Source organism: Cydia splendana, chromosome Z (genome assembly GCF_910591565.1).
Source record: "Cydia splendana chromosome Z, ilCydSple1.2, whole genome shotgun sequence".
NCBI classification, from domain to species: Eukaryota; Metazoa; Arthropoda; class Insecta; order Lepidoptera; family Tortricidae; genus Cydia; species Cydia splendana.
In genome coordinates, this window is record NC_085987.1 from 2493743 (window position 1) to 2517615 (window position 23873).

A 23873-nucleotide genomic window follows, 5' to 3' on the forward strand; every position below is an offset into this window, starting at 1 on the left:
TGATGAAGTGACCCCCTCCCCTGCAAACAAATTTCTATGCAGGGGGTCACCTCTTCTGTGCAGCTGGATGTACACATATGTACTAGCGAAAACAATACAAACATTGACAGAGAGCATCAAGTAACCTGATGGGGCCTATTGCATAATAAAATACAAGCTTATTAGTGATTTTACATACGAAATCCGCATGTGGATGCATAAAGGACGATGTAACTATCTAATAATCCTACAGGGACAACTTTGTTCTCCTGCGTGTGTATATAACCTGTATCAAGCAACTTGGCTAACATTTTTGTATTCGTTAATATTTTTCGACAGACTCATCTACGGTACCTGTCATTCCCATACATTTTTTATCGATTCGTTAGCGATATCTTTTTTCGAAATGCGTTTCGGCTAGGCCCCCTGGCACGCGTGAGGCCCGCAGCGAGATAACGTGATACCCACCGTAAAAAAAGTAGGGAACCTAAGTTTTTAGGCTTGGCCTTCGTTATTACAGGAAGTCCACATCGACCCGTCAGATTCTATCGACACCATATCCAGCAAGTGCTTCAACGCGATCCGGGCGTGCTCCTCGGGCGCCCAAGGCCCCAAGCAAGGGTTCCACGCTACGGGCGCTCCGGGGGTCTACCGCGTGGCACTGATTGGGCCTCGGGGCGCCGGCAGGAAGACGCAGGCTGCGCTCTTGGCGAAGCACTTCGGTTTAGTCTGTTGTAAGTCATCATTATCGCATCAAGACTTTATATGCTGGACAAAACCTGCTTTCAAGAATGCTTTCCACAGCGATTGGCCGTGCCCAACTTTTTCTGTTTACTTACTTGAGAATATTTTGGTAATACTTACGCTTAAATTTGTAAGCCAAAAATATTGACTATCAACAGGTCAAAAACCCTAAGAGCATTTCCAGAAGTATGGAAAGAGTATATAGGTAGTGTTCGCAAGCGACACGGTGGTGGGGGAATTTTCTCGTTCAGTTTAAAAAGACGTGATAGGATTTACCAACAATACCAACAAGTTATTAGCCGGGTCTACACAGAGGTAGCAAACGCGCGAGGAAATTGCCTCGCACATATGCTAGCTCTGTGTGAACCCGGCTATTCGTTAAAATTTGGAGCTTGGTCAGTTAACTGTGTTGACGATGGCAGCTACGTAGGTGCACTACAACTACATCCAACTACTGACGTGCCGTTCCCACAAATGCGAAATTTCCACATTGAAAACTTCTCATTTTGTATGAGGATTGAAATTTCCCGTTTCCAAAAGGAAAGTTTCCATAATTTCCTAACAAATTTTCCTGAGTTGTCGAGAACTTTTCCAACATTTTTGAGACTTTCCGCAACTTGCACATCCTGTATGGCCAAGGAATTTAATTTCAGTAGGTATTAGGTACCATATTTACTTACCGACTTTCATATTGATTCTCACTGTGACGAGGTACGAAATTACGAAATAGTACTGAATTAAATCCGTTGACTGCACATCCAACAACCTCAACCTCCTACCTTCCTACCACAACTGTGAAACTTTCCAGTAAACTTCAGGAAGTTGTTCGCCGAAGCGTCCGCCGGCGATGACGACATTGGAAAGTGGCTGCGCCAGCACGGACCCAGCGTGGAAATGAAAGCGCAGATCGTGCGCAGGCGTCTACTGGAGAAGGTAACAGTATTGTATTGTATGATAAACGTCTGATTTTGGCCCAGTGGTTGACTGGTAGAGAATGCCGTAGTGGTTATATTCTCTTTGTATCGGAGCGGCTAAGGCGCTCACAAATATCTGAACACGCCTCTATTGTCAGGGCGTTAGAGTGCGTGTTATATTCTCTTTGTATCGGAGCGGCTAAGGCGCTCACAAATATCTGAACACGCCTCTATTGTCAGGGCATTAGAGTGCGTGTTCAGATATTGTGAACACCTTGGCCGCTCCGATATATCTGATGGCGACTGTACGCGTGGTGGTTATTCATCTTTGTGTTCACCAGGATTGCATAGATTACGGCTACGTCATAACCAGCTTTCCAACTTCGGGGGCCGAATTCGAGCTGTTTGACAATATGGAGACCCCTCCCAACCGGTTAGTCCTTACAGTTATTTTAATTATGTTGTAGCAGCCAGTTATATAGCTACTACTCTTGTAGATACGGGTAGTTGAGTTTGAGCATAAAAGTAAATATGGCTACAAATATAATGACCACCAAAAATACTTTGGTACCCTAAATAAAAAAATCATGCATACCAAAAAAAATTACTGAACACCAAAAACATAAGGTCTAAAACATAGAGTTATATATTTGACAGAGGGAATGTCACTTAAGACAAACTGTGACACTGCAATGGCGGACGGTTTGAAAGTGTGCGTGTAGACGAGTGATACCATGTAACACAAATTCTTCCCTAATGGTGAAACAATTATTGTCAATATCGTCCTTGTTTTCAAATATTAAAATAGGACAGTTTTACGTTAGACAATAAAAAAAGTGTGTACCTAACTGATTTTATAGGTCTTGAAAATGCGCATTGTTGCACAATTACTTTGTGCAAATATTATTTTCAATACCTAATGATATTTAACTTGTAACATATCTGGTTTTAAACAAAAAATAAATATAAGGTAAATGTACTAGTGCTCGACATGTTAATGCCCAATAGATGACACCTTGCTGTCACCTCTATTGACAATGACTTAAGTCTCAAGTTGACATGTACTGCACTGGGACCGCGTCGAGCACCATGAGTATGTTTACCTTACGTAACAAATAAACGTTAGCTATCAAAAATGATTCATGTAAACGTCTTTAATTTCCTTATTATCGGGAAATTACCATACCGACCTAGTTTGAAATGCAAAATCAATAATTTAGCTATTTACCTAAATGTCCTAAATGATCTCTTATATACATAATAATTTAATAAGAAGGGCATCAATTACCCTACTTTCGGGAAATTACCCTATTCAACTTACTGGTCACACTCCTGTTTCGCATTTATAAACAATGAAATATGGAGATTTCATGTACTATACCGTGATAATTGATAAAATTAGCTGTGGAAAGTTATTCCGTCACTTTTTTTCTTTCGATCGGTACAATTCTTGCAGGATTTAACTACGCATGCCGGCATATTTTATATTTTTTCTTGGACAAATTTACTTCACTGACGTTTTGATCCGTCTGACGGCAAATTGGTGGATGAGGGCATTGAGATAACTGTCAATGTGTGTGTGTCACGCGTAAATACTAGGAAATTGGTGGATGATGGAATCACAGTTTTTGTCTTAGCAAAACTACGTCCGTAGTATTCTAGGTCCATGGTCTAAAATTACAAAAGTACCACCGTTTTAATTACGACTGCACTTCGAATTGTATTCGAATACCAAATATATTGAATGATCACCAAAAATCATTAATGATCACCAAATCTTGAAGACCATATTAATGCGATATTTTCACCTAAATAAACCACTATGATTACCAAAAAATGTATACATATTACCAAATAAAGTAAAATGATGCCAAAATTACTAGCCCCTCCCGCTCAACCCCCCGTACCCCGCACCGTATACCTACCTAACCTAACCTACTCTTCTAGTAGCATACTGAAATGCTACTAGAAAAGTGGGTTAGGTTAGGTTTGAACTGCGACCCTTACAGAAAAGAAATTCTACTAGAAAAGTGGGTTAGGTTAGGTTTAAATTGCAACCCATACAGAAACGATATGCTACTAGAAAAGTGGGTTAGGTTAGGTTTGAACTGCGACACTTACAGAAACGAAATGCTACTAGAAAAGTGGGTTAGGTTAGGTTTGAACTGCGACCCATACAGAAAAGAAATGCTACTAGAAAAGTGGGTTAGGTTAGGTTTGAACTGCGACCCTTACAGAAACTAAATGCTACTAGAAAAGTGGGTTAGGTTAGGTTTGAACTGCGACCCATACAGAAAGGAAATGCTACTAGAAAAGTGGGTTAGGTTAGGTTAGAAAAAGGTGAGGAAGTGGATTAATTAATTTAATAGGATAACGATATATTAAATATTTGCACATTTTTAATTAAAATGTGGTTACAGTTTTGGTAGTCATGTACTATTTTTGGGTATACAATGATTATTTTGGAGTATTTGCTTTATAGTCCGGTAGCAATAACTTTTGAAGTTATAAGATTATTAATGTTGCTTATTTTTTACATATAGTTTCCAGACCATATACTAAACCTAATAATAATAATTTGTGTCATCCTAGGTATTTGCTTAGGTAGAAATTTAGGTATTTCTTTTTTTAAACAGCATTTGGTAAAAAAAATATTCGAGATGAAATTCTTTGTTTCCCTGTAAAAGCAAAGTGGCTTCCGACGTACACACGCATTTTGTGTCATTATTATCCACGGGTATAATGACATTTAATAAATACTTAATAGTGACCCTAAAATGCCTAAAATAAAATTATAGTCGGTAAGTGAAGTGTTGTACTTCACAGGATATTATAATATGTTATTCCATCAAATGTGTGTCAAATTCATCCACCGCTTTTATTTTTAATATTTTTTTTTCTTATAAACATCATGTATCTGCCACAAAAAAAAAATCATGTTATTAAGTTTACGTCTACATTATTATAATGCCACATGAAGACAACATTCATAATTTGGGTCATTTTCAACAACGGTTTTTTACTATTTGGCTAAATAAAACTTTGCATGAACGGCGTACGCGCCCGCGGGGAAGGCGGGGAAGGCTACCTACGCGGGTAAGGTGCTTGTTAGATGAACATTATGGCCCCTTTACACGATGGGCCAACGCCGGCCACTCCAAGGGACGCAACCATGCGGTAGAATGAGATAGCAATATCACTTGCTCCCTCTAACGCATAAATGCGTCCCTTGGAGTGGCCGGCGTTGGCCCATCGTGTAGAGGAGCCATTACAGTGTATTTATTTCATTCGGAGGCATAATTACATTAAATCTTTTCATAGTGTGGGAGTAAGTATGTTGTAAGTATATTTAAAAATAAAATGTAGGCTCCTCATACTGACCAACATTCGTGACGTTCGCAATCAAAATGTAGCACTTTATCCTTGCCATAAGGACTCTCTGACAGGCTATTTGTATAAAGATACAATAAAATTTCGTCTTTATGGTAAACGACAAAGTAGTCCCTACGTTTTGAATGAGAATGTCACATCAGCGACTTTTAAAAATAATTTATATTCGATATTTAGTACACTTTTTAAGATTATTTTAAGATGCAATGTATTGCTAATTTTGTGATGTATAAAGCGTGGCAAGCAACGTCAATTACAATGATGATGGTGTACATTGAATAGGTACAAGACTTCATAAATTAAAAAAAGTTATTGAAAAAAATATGTTTGTTTGAGGAGCAGAATAATTGTTTTAATTATTTTGGTGATACGGCCTCCAACGGGTTGGTATAATCATGAGAAAAAATGTTGGCTTGCGATTATCGTTAGCCACGCCCCCCACAACATAGCATGAATTGAATGCAATGAAAATATTTGCACTTACATGTGCAACTATAATATGTACCTTGTTGATACACAATACAAAGACTGATTTTATTAATTTTAGTAATATATATTATTACGATTATACGATACCTTTTGGTTCAATTGGCGTAAAGGACAAAATGCTACTTTTCAGGAGACGCGAAAAATTGTTTTTTTTTTAAATGTTTATAATATATTTTTGTTGTTTATCGAGCAATGTTTTTGATGTGTATGGGAAAAGTACTCAAAATGTTAGTCTTTTTAACCCGTTTTCGCCTCTTTACGCCCATGAAATTATTGATAATTTAGTGAATCTTGTTTATTAGGGGGTCGTAAGTTACGTTATCAGACTATTTTATACCACATTCGGGGTGTATTAGTTACCAGTCACGGTACACATGTTAACTCTTCTTAGCATAATTTACTGTTACGAAGCTTAAAAATGTATCAAACAGTAGTTGATTATGCCAGGTATATCCCGATCCCGATTAGAGCTATAATTCATTTTTTTGATAATATAGTAATAATAAAGAAAACACAGGCATATTATTTCCGGTTGTTTTCATCTTGCTAACGGCGAGTACTTGCACAGACATAATCTCGTAGCCAGAATTATTCACCAGCAGCTTGCCTTGGCCATACGGCCTTGTGGACCGCGAAGTTCTCAGCTGCGCCAGTTCTCGAAAATGGCCGTACCACGCTCTATTGGGATCGATCTATCATCACTGACAGAACTATTGTAGCCAATAAGCCTGAAATCGTGCTGATAGATCGATCGCAGCGCCGGGCCGTGCTCGTCGACGTCACCATCCCCCATGATGAGAATCTCGTGAAGGCCGAGAAGGACATGTCCAGTAAGTACCTCGACTTAGCTCATGAGATAACCGCCGTGTGGGATGTTGATTCTACGATGATTGTTCCTATAGTCGTGTTGGTAAATGGCCTCATAGCGAAGAGTCTCGACCAACACCTAGAGAGACTCTCGCTGGGTGGTTGGATCAAGGGTCAGATGCAGAAGGCAGTAATTTTGGACACGGCGCGTATATACGTCAGTTCCTCACTCTGCGGCCCTGACTACCGGCAGCTTGGGCCCTGCCCCGCTGCCGGCGGCACCCTAGGTTAGGTTTTGATAATGTGTTCATACATTTTTTGTAATGATTTGTAAGTGTTTTTATATTGTACTTTTATACTCACATTGTAAAACCCTAACTTAAGACCTAAATTAAATAAAGAAGAAAACACAAATAATTCAAAATAATTACATGCTCAAAAAGTACCTAATATTCGGGAATGAAGGTAAAGTAAATGTCCCACTGCCTTATAACAATCATAACATAACAGCTTTTAATCATAACAAGGGAAGTATAGGTTATATAGGTTATAGGTTATCGCGGGCTTGTTTTCCGCAACTCGACGTCTATTATTGCGCCTATTTTGCGTGATGGGATGGCGGCACTATTCCTGCCAACCCAACTCCACCAAGAAGCCTAGCAGACCCTTTATGTTGCCGACGACTTCTGGGAGAGACCTCGGTGAGCCGAGGTGTTGTGCCCGGTATTTTGCCACCCCTGGGCATTCGAGAATGACGTGGGCGGCTGTCTCCTCTGCCTCCATGCATGCTCTGCAGAGGGGGCTATCTGTAACACGTAGGGTTAATAGGTGTTTGTTAAATGAGGCGTGTCCAGTTATTGCCCCAGCTAAAAGCCGGAGCTGTGGTCTTTTCAGCTGTCGAAGCCTCCGCGACAGATTGGGGTTGAGTGTCGGGAGGGCTTCCTTCGCCTGCCTGCATGTGCCTAGGTTAGACCAATATTGCTGGTGTTTTACCTTGGTGCTGTGTCGCAGCGTGTTCCGGAGCCAGGCATATGGCAGAGGTAGGATTGGCTCAGGTCCTGCCACCTTCAGTTCCGAGCCTCCTCTCGCCAGGATGTCGGCTGCATCGTTACCTCGTGAGTTGCTGTGTCCTTTGATCCACTGCAGAGTTATGCCATTGGTGGTACATACCTCTGACAGAGCTTTGTGACATTCGTAAATTAGCCCTGAAGTGAAAGTATAACTTTGTAGAGCTTGTAGTACTGACCGACTATCAGAGAGTATGCGGATGGGGTAGTCCATTGCTTCCCTTGAGACGATTGCGTGTGCTGCCATTATAATGCCCATACATTCCGCCTGGAAGACTGTGTTATGGGCACCAAGTGGTGTCGAGATGTGTATGTTTAGGTCCTCTGAGAAAACCCCAGCGCCAGTGCCTGACCTTGTTTTTGATCCGTCCGTGAAGATTCTCAGCTCCCTTGGGTTGAGTCCTTCATGGGGTTCTTCGTGTAATTGTATTTTGTATTTTTTGTCGAAGACGAACTGCTTGGGTATCCTGTCAGTCACCGCTTCTATAAGCGGTTCCTTACCTATGGCCTCGTGGAGGATTTCGGTGTGTGGCACCATAGGCGGTCTCCAGAGATTAGATTTTTTGAGACGTACCGCCGCAGCCAGCGCTTCTTGTTGTATGAAGAGGTGCAGCGGCGGCAGGCCCAGTAAGGCTTCCAGGGCCGCGGTTGGTGTTGTCCTCATGCAGCCCGTTGTCGCCATACAGGCCAACCTCTGGAGTCGTTGTAGTCTAGCCTCAACAGTGGATAGTTTGGTGCGTGGCCACCATACTATCGCGCCGTAGCTTATTATTGGTCTTATCACTGCCTGGTAAAGCCATAGAGTTAGCCTAGGAGTTAATCCCCAGGTTCTACCCACCATTCTACGACATTGCCAGAACGCGATTGTAGCTTTATCAATTTTGCCATTTAGGTGATTACTCCAATTCAGTTTGTTGTCAAGTATTACCCCTAGATACTTTACCTCTGCCGATAGTTGGAGTTCTGTATTGAACAGTTTGGGAAGGTGGTAGTTTCCCAAGTTGCGTTTGTTGGTGAACATTACCAGCTCCGTCTTGCGGGGATTGACTGGGGAGTAATAGATCGCCTAGCGATGATTAGAATGAGCGTATTATTATCAAGCATTTGGACGTTTACTTAATTAACAAAAGACTATAATTCTATACAGTATGTTATAAATGTTATAATAGGTAATAATTGGTTCACTATTTCAAGTGATCTTATTTTAAAATACGGTTTGAAAATTCCTATTTAAGTAGTAATTTCTGTGTTATTTAGACCCCGTTACCTTTAGCTGCAATAATTTATAATTTCAAACGTTTAAAAATATTTTCTGTTAGAACGATTATGAAACAATTGAATGAATGAATGATTTTATAGGACATTTGCTACACAGATTGGCTTAGGGTCGGTTGCACCAAACTGTTCGTATCGTTAAAGAGTTCGCAAAATTTTTATGTATGGAAGGTTTCATAATAAAGCGCACCGGCTGATGTTGATCAGTCTGTCAAATGTGGTTGGTGCAACTGGCACTTAGTCGATAAACAACGATGTTATAGAATATAAGAAATTATATGTATAATATACTATAAGAAATTCCACTGCGAGTGAAACGATGATAGTTGTTGAAAAACACCGAGCTGAGGTTTTTAATTTGAAGAGCAAACATTACATTTTAGTAATAAAGGACCCATAAAACTATTTATTTATTAGGCATTCTAGACCTTTACGCCCATGAACAAAGATAACTGCCGAAAAAACTTTTAGCGTAAATGCTTTGAAAGCAAAAGCTAACAATATTTATATATTTGAAATGTGCTAATTGAGCTCTTTCAAACGATATACAACACGTCATCATTAATTATTTTTATTTTTTTGGTTCGTGACTTTATGACCTCTAGAGGGCGCAGTGTTCATTTTTTGTGACGTCATATAGCCTATAACCAGCGGACGATTAAGACGATTCGAATGACATATCGTTTATCAAATTATAATGAGTACTTTAGAAGTTATGAGCGAACAGATGAACATACATACATACCGGTCAAAATCATAACCCTCCTTTTGCGTTGCCGTAGTCGGACGACAAAAGACATGTAAGTCATTTACAACAATATTTATATTTAGCGGTAACCTTTACGATAATATCTATGAATTTCTAATTTATACCTGGTCATTTACGCCCCTTGTGATAAGCTGTTGTTGCAAGCTCATAGTGTAAAAATTGGGTCGTAAAGGCAACTTTTTAAGAGATATCGAAATTTTCAAAATACAGAACGAAAGCGCTTGGAATTCTGAACAAAACTGTATATAACGACTACCGTAGGCTCAAAGGGCGTAAGGGACAAAATTGCGAAAATGTAGTTATACTCAGTATTTTTTTCTCTATCGAGTAATATATTTAAAATCTCGATAACTTGAAAACAATATCCGTTAAGCCCTATGAAAAATCAATGCTTGAACACAATTTTCCAACGCATTTGGCCGGATCTGCGAATTCAACTGCGTAACTCCCAACTTTGTGTGCGATACGCCCTTTTGCATCGGAAATTTTATTAAATATGTGGTAATTTTTTGTACGTTACGCCTCTTTGCAGTAGCTTTTTGAGTGCTAAATGTACGTTACGCCCACAACTAATGGATATTTATACGAGTGTTAGATAATTCAATGTAAGAGATACGGCTCCATACTATGTATAATTTCGGGTTTATAATTGTTCCTTTTTTGTGTTTAAGTGGGATGACCTCGTCAATTTTTTCATTAAGTAGGGACTTGCATTACCTGCTCATTGCTTTATTTATAGGGTTACTAAATTTTGATAATTTAAACTGAACTAGTGGGTACTTTTTCATCAGTTTTAGGAAAATGATTAAACATGACTATATTCAAATGATAATTATGGCTAATACTATTAGCTTTGTTTGTGACTGGGTTATTGGTAATATTGATTATAATATTAATACTTTTTTGTTTAAACCCTAATTTACAGGATTAACCTTATGAAAGTTACTGTCTAGGTATAACGTTTGCTTTTAAATCCATAGAAGTACGTAAGCCTGGCCGTATGCCTTTTTCTACTCTAATGTAATGTCATAAATATGCGATCATATTCATTAAGTTTTACTGAATAGACATACGAAATTTCAAAACTACTATTGTACCTAATAATATTTTAGTATGTAAAAGTAAAATTTATAATCCAATTAACATTACAAACAGAAATAACGCGTAATACTTTCTATAGTAAAATTAATTTGTTACAAATTGTTGTAAGTATATCAATATACATAAATGGTGGGACAGCAGTGATTCTGTTGAAATAATATCATCATCATCATTTCGGCCTATATACGTCCCACTGCTGAGCACAGGCTTCCTCTCATGCGCGAGAGGCCCCTCGCCCATGAAATAATATAAACAAATGAAAAAAAAAACATTGTTTTTGTGGCTAAGAAAACGACCTTTTCGACGTTTAAGTATCCAAAATAACAAAAATGGGGAAAACTTAACAGTGAATACATCTCTATAATTTTTCGGAAAAAAATGTAAATTATAGTACTTAGAAGTATAGTGTTCCCTAAATGCAAGTTGTCAATATTGCAACAAAATTGTTGGATTTACGCCAAATGGTATTAAAACAGTTTAATTTTTAGTACATTACGCCCTTTTTCTAATAAGATAAACAAACATGCTATTTTCATAAATAAGCATTGTATTATAAGTTCAAGAAATCAGTTTAAAAGACCTCAAAAAGTTAGGAATAAGCCGCATATAGGCATCAGTTAATTCAAGCAAACAAAAAAGGTCTGATTTCGTTTCTCAAAACAAAACTGTTTGTTGGCTCTCCTGAAAAATTGCGTTTTGTCAGTTAAGCCCTTTGAACCTACGGTAGCGGATATAACTCATTTTCGCCAAAAAAAAGATGCTAAGAACAAAAAAAATACATTAAAAAAATAATGTGCATAATTTACGTTAAGTATGTAAAGACTGGTTTATGTTATTTATAAGGAAAAAAAAATATACATGTTTATATTAAAATTTATTAGTCCATATAATTAAGACATATTGAAGTTAGACTTGATTAGATATTAGATATAGAAATAAAAATATTAATAACATTAATATAAATTAAGTTCAAGAAGTAATATTCATTCGGCGCACAGGCGAAGTAAACATGCGCTGCGTACGCAACGTGTGGTTTTTAGAGAGAGGCCCTTACCCGCCGCCACGCCAAGGTCACGCCGCGCCCGCCGCGCCCGTCCCCCCTGCACGGCCCGCGTTGCCCGTTTAGAGCCACCCGCTAGCGTCGTATGAACGCAAACATTATTTTTGTATTATTTGTTTATGCAATGGATGAAACTGACACAAATTCATATTTCTTATTTATCCCGCCTTTTAAATTAATAAGATTAGAACTCTAGTAACTTTAATATTCTTTTGTTATGGTAATAGCCTGTTAGAACAAAATTATCAAAAATCTTATGAAGCTATGCCTTAATAAGACACAAAAACATGTAATGTACATTTTGACACGATTAAATGCGATGTCAGCATTTTTTTTTACTTTAATTATTTTTTGAGTCATTTTGAATAGTATGGCATAGTATCCGATTGCAATGGACGTAATTGACACAAACTATGTTTTCACATTAAAAAAACTATCCTAAATGCGATACAGTTACATGTTTTCTCTAGAATATTCTTTTCTTCAAAATAATTCAAAATAAAAATAATTACCACAAATTGTTAAATTACTTAAAAAGCAAATAATATTTGTGACACAAAACAAAATGTAAGATTAACATCTTAAAACACTATTCGTAAGCGAAAAAATAATTGACTTTAATATTACTTTAAGTTAGGGCTCAAAATATAGCCAGCGCTACAGGACTATTAATAGGATAGCAAGATTTAAAAATTTGGTTAGAATTTTACATTAAAATGGAGTTCTAATTTTGGTGGTCATTTACTATTTTTGGGTTAACAATGGTTATTTTGGTGTCATTTTATTTAATAGGATAGCAAGATGTAAACATTTGGTTATCATTTCACATTAAAATGGGGTTTGAAATTTGGTAATCATTTACAATTTTTGGGTTAATAATGGTTAGTTTGGTGTCATTTCCTTTAATATGATAGTAAAACGTAATAAAATTGGTAATCATTTCACATTAAAATGGTGTTATAATTTTGGTGATCGTTTATTATTTTAGGGTGGTAAAGTAGATTTTTTTGGTATTAAATTTTATTAAATCTGGTGATCAGTTAAATAGCAGCCAAAGTATATTGAAGTAAAGTTAAAAGTACAGTAATTACTTAAGTAGTTGACTAACTCTTTCTCAAGAATCTATAGATGAGTATAATTTGATCACTGTTGCCGCCCGACTTAAATGTAGGTTATTGCAAGTAAGCACAAAGAAATGTACAGTGATGAAACTGTAATTTGTAGGTAAATTCTACGAAGCGTTTTTTGTTCGAAGTTTTTGTGATAAATCTAAAGAATAGCAGTTCGGAAGACTTTGGCAATCATTTTTTTGTACCAAAATTTACTTTCAAACGCCTAGTAACTTTTACATTCTTTTTAGGGTTCCTTAGCCAACATAACAAAAATGAACCCTTATAAATATTAGTTTCACCATGTCCTGTATGTCCGTTCGTCCATCTGTCTGTCCGTAGGTATTCTAGTACTGTTAGACAAGCTGGTGGAATTCTCGTCTAGATTAAGAACTTATTTTTCCCAGCATAATCTTCATGAACACCGAAATAGAAACATGCAAGAGTCGTATCCTGGCGCGCGGCGTTGATTGGTGCACCGGCAAATCGACCGCAAGCGGCGCTCCGCGCTCTCTGCCTCATCCAAGGGACTCGAAAGAAGTTGTCGAGGCTGAGGTGATAACAGAAATAATATATTCCTGGAACAACATTGCCGTGCCAGCAGTGGCGTAGGGTGAAGTAATCTAGCCGTGGGCGAAGTCGTCTAGACAGGTCGAATATAATTATGCGCGCGCGATAGAAACAGGAAATGGCAGGTCAATGTACGAAATTCTTCGTGCTTACAGTCCTTACTTTAAAGTGTAGACGATCAGTCGATCACACTCGATCGGCAGGTAATTTTTAGGGTTCCGTACCCAAAGGGTAAATCGGGACCCTATTACTAAGACTTCGCTGTCCGTCCGTCCGTCCGTCCGTCCGTCCGTCCGTCCGTCCGTCCGTCCGTCCGTCTGTCACCAGGCTGTATCTCACGAACCGTGATAGCTAGACAGTTGAAATTTTCACAGATGATGTATTTCTGTTGCCGCTATAACAACAAATACTAAAAACAGAATAAAATAAAGATTTAAATGGGGCTCCCATACAACAAACGTGATTTTTGACCAAAGTTAAGCAATTTTTGCTTTTTTTTTGTTTTTTTTTTGCATTATGGTACGGAACCCTTCGTGCGCGAGTCCGACTCGCACTTGCCCGGTTTTTTACATCCCGCTCTTGTCGCAGGGGCCTAAAAGTACTTACCTACTACTCTGGCGCAGCGACACAAAGTGTGTCTTGGCCTCCAACACGACTGCTCGCCACTGATCCCGGTCAAGTGTCGTTTCTCGCCAGTCTTCAACCTGGAGCTCGCGCAAATCAGCATTCACCACATCCGCCCATCGATACCTAGATCGACCGACCGGGCGGCGTGCTGTCGGTTATCCCTCAAACGCTCTTTTCACCGCCCGATCGCCTCCCATTCGCTCAAGATGGCCAAGCTACCGAAGCTTTTTTTTATACCACATCGGTGGCAAACAAGCATACGGCCCGCCTGATGGTAAGCAGTCACCGTAGCCTATGGACGCCTGCAACTCCAGCGGTGTTACATGCGCGTTGCCGACCTTTTAAAACCCTGTACACTCCTTTTTTGAAGAACCCCATACTGTAGCTAGGCCCTCGGGAAAACCTCGAAAGGGAGCTCATTCCACAGTCGGAGCGACCGCGGGAGGAAATTCCTCGACCATTCGACCATTTAAGTTCTAGGGTAACACCCTGCCGACCGCGAGCGGTGCGGTGATAGAAAGCGGCCGTTGGCATCATGTCAAATAATTCCTCAGAGCACAGCCCATTGTACAAGCGGTAGAACATGGGTAGAACAAACACAAAGGAGGCAAAGTCTCTCCTTAGACTTAAAGGTTCAATACTTACCGCTTGTGAGTTTGGGATCATCGACGATTCGTACAGCGCGCCTTTGGACTGAGTCGAAGGGTCTAAGCTGGCATCCAGGTGCTCCTGCCCAAAGGGTGACAGCAGTACTCCATTTAGTAGCAGTACAGCCTTTGCGCATTTGTCACACCAATGATGTTTGGTCCAGCAACTAGTTGAACATTATTTGTTTTGTTTGTATAGCTTGACTTCTACTTCTCTGAGGGCGTGGCCGAGATGCGGGCTGCCGCTGGACTGAGTGCCTGGGAGATCGACTCCAACCAACCAATCGGTAATCTTTCTCTTCATTTTAAATTTAGAATTATCATTTTCTAACTTTCTTTACCCGTGTGTGTAATGCCATTCTTAATTTTCGACGCCGTGTCAAACACAAAAGCTGTCACTCAGATCAGACCAGGGATGTTGCGGGTGCAGATTTTAGTGACATCTGCGGATGCGGATGTTTAAAGGCTCACATCCGCGGATGCTGATCAAGATTAGGTACTTAAAAAACGTCTAATACTTATTACAATTTAGTAATTTATATTTAAAAAAACGAAACGTATTTGAGCTACTAAAGTATTTGAGCAAGAATATAGGTGCGTTATATTTCATAAACAGGCGACGTTTGGCCTAATCCGCCACTGTAGACGATTTCCTTATATTAGGGTAATGACGAAATTACCTAGCACTTACGCCGCCGCTAAGACGTCCCTGTACCGACTTGTTCGACATCCGCATCCGCATTAAGCTCCGCATCGATTTCATGCGGATGCGGATTTTGAAAGTAATGTGGAAGTTCTGCGGTTGCGTTGCGGGTGCGAATATTCGCAACATCCCTGGGATCAGACGCCATACGTCACCGAACTGTCAAAACTGAAATTGAACTTTATGCATATGCACGTAGGTTTATAATATATTGCTCTGTGGTCTGGGCTGTAACCGCGAAAATCAAAGTTCGCAAATTGCGGGCATTTTTCTCTGTCACTCTAATTAGGCCTTCATTGGAGTAAAAGAGAAAGATCCCCGCAATTTGCGAATTTCGGTTTTCGCAGTAGCCCCTCTGTGACGGATTAATCCGTCTTCGGCGTTGGAGCTATATTATGGTGCGGATATATCCGTCATTGGCGTCAAAAAGTAAGTTAAGTAGTGTCCAGTCCAGGCGGCAATGGCGTAGCTATTAGGAGCGGGCCCACAACCTTTTTATTATTTTGGGAATACACATTGAAAGAAAAGGGCCTCGCTGATGCGACATAAAGGGCCACTAAGATCCACAGTTGAGAACGGGCCCGATGTCCATATGTCGCCATTTCCTATCTCTAACAACGCACGCGCATAATTATATTGGTGTCCCGCTCGCACAGTGACATTGACCACGTGGCATCATAGGACTGCAATAGAATTATGCACGTGCGACAGAGATAGGAAATAGCGGGTCAATGGTCGAAACTCTTCGTGCTTAGCGTCTATACTTTAACGGCCTGTATCCGAACATGCACTTTAACGCCTTAATAATAGAGATTTTGTTCAGATATTTGTCCTTGCACTGTGCTCATATGACGAAAATCGCAATAAGCCTCGTTTTATTCCTAGATCAGGTGCAGACGAAGCTCCAAGCGGCTATCATGGCGGCTCCATCCTGCGACATCAAGGTCAACCAAGGCGGAGTGGGCCTGGAGAATGCTCGCATCGATAAACCCCTCTCCAGGTCGCGCCAATTTACACGGTTTGCCCCAATGTCCTAACATATTTAAATTCATTCAGCTTTGAAGATTATTTTGAAGACAAGTCACATCTCCCGAAAGTTCAATCTAATTTGTACCTTAAATAGGATTACTAAGGTTGAAATTTTATTGGCCTGTGCCTTTATTGCAACAACTTTTTTTTTGCTAGCCTATTTTGGTGTCCCACTGCTGGGCAAAGTTCTCTCCCCTTGTCATCCACGACTCCCGACATATTAGCGCCTGCTCTGGGCAGTTGTTGAGAAAGGTGTCTAGGCTCGTGTAGGTGAACGCGTACCATGCTTGTGTGAGTGAGATAAGACGTGCTAGGGTTCCCGCCATTTTGTTGTCAAGTTCGATGACCTCAATGACTCAAAACTCATTGCGCGAATTAGGAAGAAATAAGAATCGTATTATGCTGTAAGGTGGGTATCTAAGCTCGATTTATACAATAGTTTCCTATTTTGAATCAGTATAAACGAAGTAACAAAATTTTTATAAGGAAATTCAGGCCACCAAAATATTACGTAAGTTGAAATCATGATTTTTTGTTCATATAGTTATTGTGTTGTTTTCAGTGTGATCTGATAGGTTTTGTAAATATTTGTTTAATATTTGAATATTTTACGTGGCCTCCGCTCTGCGCACCGCGTCGTCGCGTCCTTGCCAGCCGGTAACTGTGAGGTAACCGAGAGCGGGTGGGCGGCACTTTCAACGGGAGGCAGGGAGTGTCCATACTGTACGTTAGTACTCTTTATTATACTGTGGCCCGTCTATCGCAATCGTAGCCGTACGGTTCTTGCTGTTCGTCCTCACTTGAAGGCTTGCGTTGCTCAGGTCTTGGAGCATTACCTGAAGTTCTGCAGCGGAGTGGGCAAAGAGAACGATGTCATCGGAGAAGCGGAGGTTTGATTGCAACAACTAATTTCCTTATTCATAACTAGCAAAAAGCAGAGCTTTGTAAGGGCTCGCGGAGTTTTTCTACCTAAACGTACCGGACCGCGAGTTTGATCCAGTCCGAGGCTTGTTCCATGTTTGATCGAGTGGGTACGTAATTAGTCCGTTAAGGACGCAGCTATAAGTGAGAGCAAGAAAGAACCTACTAAATGGATCCCGGTCGCTGTCCGGTACGCCTGTCTGTTACAGCTTTTACTTTGTCCATTAAAAACGTGTCCAGACGACAAAATCAAATTTACAATATCATCCACACGTAATATATAATTTAATAAGCGCTTATTACATCCTACACGGTCGCCCAGTACTTTTTGTAAGGAAGCCAACTGGCTTTCCTACATAATGTTGGGTCAGCAAGCCAATATCCTTGAATTTATTTATGCGTCTACACCATACAATTGAGCGTAAAACTATCCCGTCTGGACACCTACTGGCGGTAAGCACTTAAACTTACGCATAATTTGCTCTCTTAAGTGCTCATCATGACCAGTGAGATGACCAAAACATCGTGTGTCTATATTGCAATAAACCTGAGTTCCACTAAATACTGCCAGGGTTCAGCTACAGCTCTATCTTGGGTATCTCCCAAGTGCTCAAAAAAACGAGTCGGATGACCAAAACAGCGTTTGCCTATGTTGCACCAAACTTGAGTTCCAATAGGTACTGCCAGGGTTCAGCATCAGCTCTATCTTGGGTACTGCTCTCCCAAGTGCTCATTCTGACGAGTCGGATGTCCAAAACAACGTACGTATCTATGTTGCACCAAACCTGAGTTCTAATAGGTACAGCCAGGGTTTAGCATCAGCTCATCAGCTCTATCTTGGGTACTGCTCTCCCGAATGTCTATCAAACGTGTCGAATTACTAAAACAGCGTGTGCGTATGTTACACCAAACCTGAGTTCCACTAGGTACAGCCAGGGTTAAGAATCCGCTCTATCTTGGGTACTGCTCTCCCAAGTGCTCATCGAGACGTGTTAAATGACTAAAACAGCGTGTGCCTATGTTGCACCAAACCTGAGTTCCAATAGGTACTGCCAGGGCTCAGCTGATGCTGAAATCAGCTCTATCTTGGGTACTGCTCTCCCAAGTGCTCATTCTGACGAGTCGGATGTCCAAAACAGCGTCTATCTATGTTGCACCAAACCTGAGTTCTACTGCCCATACAACCATTTCCAGTCGCCGTTACGACGCGGTGTTGACACATCTTGTGTCGACACCATCTGTTTCGGTCACAATTCCAGTCGCAGAGTCGTCGCCGTGTCGACACAGTTACCAGAAATGGGGAAGGGTCGACACATGACACAAAGTGACATAAAGTGTGGTCGCCGTGTGCACACATTGTTTCGGGTTTGCGACTACTTTATGCCAAAATCATTCGTTCATTCGTTCATTTTGTTCCTGTCAAATGGAAACTGTCAGATGGAAAAATACTTAAATAAAAATAAGTGACATTAATACGCCATCTCTTAAACGGATTACAAGACGTAATTATATATTGTTTGCATTTATATTACAATATGACTTAAATTATTATGGGGAATTAAACTGCTCGAGTGATTTGATAAACTAAGTGTAATATAATCAACGCGCCACCACATTGTTTTAGTTTAGCCGGAAATGAAATTGTTTACTTCTCAGTGCCTGTGTTCATAACTATATTATTTGAAGCATTTTTAGTACTTCGATGCGTATACTATACTTAAATAACAGAAATAACGCTTTACATACTACGAAACTTGTTAATTATGATGTATAAATATGGTTCAAGGCTGAGAAATATTGCAGTCACAAATGTTTCGACTTTGTGTCGACTCTGTGTTGACACATGACACGCGCTGTCAAAAGTAATAACAAAGTTACTGGTATGTTACTGGATTTGCAAAATGGCTCCTTGTGTTGATTTGTTTTCAGATATTCTCAAAGTGTAAAAATGCCGTGGTCAGAGATGGGCATTAATCGATTAACTGTTTATTCGACTAATTAATGGAATAAAAAAAGTTAATTCTCAAATTTTAATCGCGATTAGTTTAGTCGACCTAACATAGATTGAAATTGAATTAATCTGAATATTAATCGAATAAATTATCGATTAAATCTCGATTGAAAGTTGACAGGGGGCCATTTTTGTACGTAAAAATAATAGAAATGTCTTGCATGCAGATGGTAGCAAAACACTTTGTCATAAAAGTCGAGATGGGTGTCGATATATAGGTTTTAGGGAGTGCCGATTTCGAAAATAATGACCATTTTGGAATCCGAAATGGCGGCCATGCACTGTGTCATAAAAGTCGTCATGGATGTCGTTTTATACGTTTTAGGGGGCCCCAATTTTGAAAAAGATGACCATTTTGGAATCCAAAATGGCGGCCATGCACTATGTCATAAAAGTCGTCATGGGTGTCGTTTTATAGGTTTTGGGGGGCGCAGATTTAGAAAATGATAACCATTTTGTATTCCAAAATGGCGGCCATGCACTATGTCATAAAAGTCGTCATGGGTGTCGTTTTATAGGTTTTAGGGGGCGCAGATTTCGAAAATGATGACCATTTTGGAATCCAAGATGGCGGCCATGCACTATGTCATAAAAGTCGTCATGTATGTCGTTTTATAGGTTTTAGGGGGCCCCGCTTTCGAAAATGATGACCATTTTGGAATCCAAAATGGCGGCCATGCACTGTCATAAAAGTCGTCATGGGTGTCGTTTTATAGGTTTTGGGGGGCGCAGATTTCGAAAATGATGACTATTTTGGATTCCACTTTTATGACAAAATACGTAGCCGCCATCTTGGATTATAAAATGATCATCGTTTTCGAATTCTGCACTCCCTAAAACCTATAAATCGACATCCGTGACGACGCAAGTTATCTTTATTTTCAGATCTAACAAATTGCTACAGAATACAAAGGACAAAAAAGAAGCGAGGAGGTAATGAAACATGCAAAAATACAGATGATTCCTCGACGCAATTGGGTGATTCTTAAATTGTGTCCAGATTTTTTTTGTCATAAAAGTTTATATTTTTCACATATTACTAAATCTATGGCAAAAGTTATAATATTGCAATGGATTCCATCGCATGTAGGTATAAGTGGCAATGAGACAGCTGATGCATTAGCAAAACAGGCATGCAGCGATGGCATTGAATTTCACTTGAAACATTATATGGGGGCAATAATGACTGTTTACATTTAGTCAAATTAAAGTGTCGCGAATTGTGGAAGGAATATTTCGACGAGAGATCTAGGGACAAAGGTATTTGGTATAAGACAATACAGCCACAACCCTTTAATTCTCCTTGGATTGATAATAGTGTGTTGTGTAGGCAGGATCTAGTTTTATTATTGAGATTGCGCTCTGGACACATTCCATTGAATAAGTTCGCCTACCTCATGCGTAAAGTGAATTCGGAATTATGCACCTTATGTAATCGCGTCGAGGATGTGTATCATATTTTAATGGAGTGTGTCCGAAATGAGCGACTTAGAAGACAGATATTTCATGACAATGACAGTTCCATTGGGTTATGTAATACCTACCTTTCGAACCCCATGTCTGAGGTTGTTGAAAAGGTACTAAATATTGTTAAGTGCGGTCTGAGGGACAGAAATGTGTGATGTAATTAAACTAGATGTAGCTATTTACTTTCTTTTAACTTTGTTAATTAAGTCTGTTTTTTATGGGGTGACATATTCGTTCAATCGAAAAAGCCCCTTAATAAAGGAAAAAAAAAAAAGTTCCGTGACATTTCGACCTTGTAATTTTTTAAGTAAATGTTTTTGTTTATCTATGAGGATCTCACTAGAATAGTATAATCAAGGTATGTTTATATTTGATGAATGAAATAGTAACGCAAAAAAAAAATATATTTGTGTCTTATATTCCTGCCGAAGACTTTTATTTTACCTTTTCCTTCTACACAAGTTTGGCCAAGTAATAAGAATTTAGGGCACTCAATTTTATTTTCACTTCTACAACAGTAAAGCTACGAGGCCATGTTTTGGTATCGTTTTCGTATAAATTCGCAGTACCAAATTTAGTTAAGGTATCACATTGACACCATTCCGAAGTAAAAACATATAAACTTATTAAAATACCTTCTTTTAAACTCCTCTTCACGCTTAAACTGCTGAACAGTTTTAATTTAAATTTGGTACACATATATTTTGAGTCCCGAGACAGGATATAATAAGTTATCTCAAAAATCACCCTTTAAAGGTGTGAAATGAGGTGTAGGGGGGAATTCAGAATTGACTTCTTGAAGTTAATACTGTTTAAGTTTAGGTTTGAAGTCATGTTTTTTCATCATTTTTAACTAAATCAAAGATGTAGACCATCCCAAATTTCATATAAATCGGTTCAGCGGTTATTGATTTCCCGTACAAATTTCCACGCCACTTTTCACACCTTCAAAAGATGATTTTGGTTATAAGATCTATCCTATGTCCTGTTCCGGGACGCAAACTATTTCTATACCAAATTTCAACGAAATCGGTTCAGCGGTTAAGCGTCAAGAAGAGTTTCAAAAAAACCGGCCAAGTGCGAGTCGGACTCGCGTATTAAGGGTTCCGTACATTAAGTCCGACTCGCGCTTGACTGCACATTTCTAATAGGTTTTCCTGTCATCTATAGGTAAAGAACTATTTTGTGTATTCAGACGGACATACATACAGACGCACGAGTGATCCTATAAGGGTTCCGTTTTTTCCTTTTGAGGTACGGAACCCTAAAAAGATTTATTTTTATTTTGTGGAATGGTGTCAATGTGATATCTTAAATGGATTCAGCACCCCAGATTTATACGAAAACGATACCAAACACGGCCTAGCACCTTCACTGATATAGATATATCAAGATAAAATTGAGAGCCCTAAATAAACTTTCAAGAGCGGATATCTCAAAAACTATTCAACATATCGAAAAAATTGACGGAATAAACTTGTAACAAATTAAATTACCTTTCATTTTGTATAAGTGGCCATGTCGCTGAGATGCATAGTTTCCGAGATATAATCGAAAAACGGGAAAATGGGACCTTCAAAGCCCCCTCTCTCCCCCCCGCTCAAGGGCTACGGCCGGGGACTTTTGATATGTTCACCTCCTAACTTGTCAAACCGAGTTACGGAGTCAAAAATTGTGTTCCGAGCATTTCCCTCTACAACTTTTGGAGCATTCGTTGCCTGACCTAAGTAGCTTATTGAATTTCTTTAAAAACTTTTCTGTAAAAGGTTGACGGGTGTTGGGTGTTTATATGGTTTCGGTCGATTATTATCATTTGCATTGCCCATGATGACTTACTAGAATTACGAGCACACGAGACACTAATAGTAGTTTGACAAACCTTGGTTTTCAAGAGGTATTTTATATTGACATTTGCTGTCACAAATTTGCTGTCAGATTTAGTCGCAAACCGCACGCAAAGTGCACACAAATGTGTCGACACCTTGTTACGGAAAAGTGTAGACACGGCGACGACACTTTGTTTCGAAACAATTCTAGACACATTGTGTGGACTCTGTTACGACACATCTGACATTTAGTTACCACTTTGTGATTCTGCGACTGGAATGGTTATATGGGTGGGTACTGCCAGGGTTCAGCATCAGCTCTATCTTGGGTACTACTCTCCTAAGTGCTCATCAACGTTCTCGTCTTGACGAGTCGGATGACCAAAACAGCGTGTGCATATGTTGTATTAAACCCGAGCTCCACTAGGTACTGCCAGGGTTCCGCATCAGCTATCTTGGGTACTGCTCTACCAAGTGATCATCATGACGAGTCGGATGTCAAACACAGTGTGTGTTTATGTTGCATCAAACCTGAGTTCCGCTAGGTACAGCCAGGGTTCAGCATCAACTCTATCGTACTGCTCTCCCACGTGCTCATCGAGACGTGTCGAACTACTAAAACAGCGTGTGCCTATGTTGCACCAAACCTGAGGTTCCACTAGGTACTGCCAGGGTTCTGGGTCATTTTGTTGAACTGCACGCCGACGTTGCAATTGGCGTGCAGTTTCCATACAAGTTGCACTCGGGTTGTAGTCCGTCTGTATCGGCCCTATCACTGAAGTTTGTTAATAGGTACAAACTTTAGTGATTTAAGCCCCCCATTCACACTCCTACCTTGTAGTCCGCCTCGTTGGGTAGGATTGTGTATGGGGGTTGCGGACTACGAGCCGTCCTACCGTTTAGCCGTTTGTAGGACGGCTCGTAGTCCGCAACCCCCATACACAATCCTACCCAACGAGGCGGACTACAAGGTAGGAGTGTGAATGGGGGGCTTTGAGCCGATACAGACCGACTAATATGCTTATCTTTATTTATAATTTTGGCAGTTCTACGCAATAGTAACACTAAAACTGTTTCTCGAACTGAAAATACCCGATTTAAGTTTGACAGAACAGACATACGAGTAAATTGACCTCCGCAGTGAATATACAGCAAGATTGAATGTTCCAGTATTCACAGAAACTTAATTGCTAAATTGGGAATCAAGCCGAGCGAAGCGAGATGGGTCAGAATCCAAAATTTTAACCCTTTTTCGTATTCACCGTTGTTAACACATAGTACATTAGCACGAATTTTAATTCATAATTTTTCTAACAGATGGCGCTAGTAGTAATACAAGTGTTATTCCTTTATTTTATTTTTTTAGGT

The 23873-nt window shown here is 39.7% G+C and overlaps 1 protein-coding gene across 2 annotated transcripts in view; it reads left to right on the top strand.

The window, feature by feature from the left end:
- LOC134804356 (adenylate kinase 8-like) overlaps nt 1-23873 on the top strand; it is a 41465-nt gene that overhangs the window by 6859 nt on the left and 10733 nt on the right. Inside the window, exons 6-11 of one of the 2 annotated variants that reach the window (XM_063777370.1) lie at nt 500-713; nt 1532-1656; nt 1979-2070; nt 13112-13259; nt 14748-14835; nt 16137-16269. In XM_063777370.1, the coding sequence (XP_063633440.1) occupies nt 500-713; nt 1532-1656; nt 1979-2070; nt 13112-13259; nt 14748-14835; nt 16137-16269 (800 nt within the window). The remainder of the gene's footprint in view (nt 1-499; nt 714-1531; nt 1657-1978; nt 2071-13111; nt 13260-14747; nt 14836-16136; nt 16270-23873) is intronic. The other variant, XM_063777371.1, reaches the window with a different exon arrangement.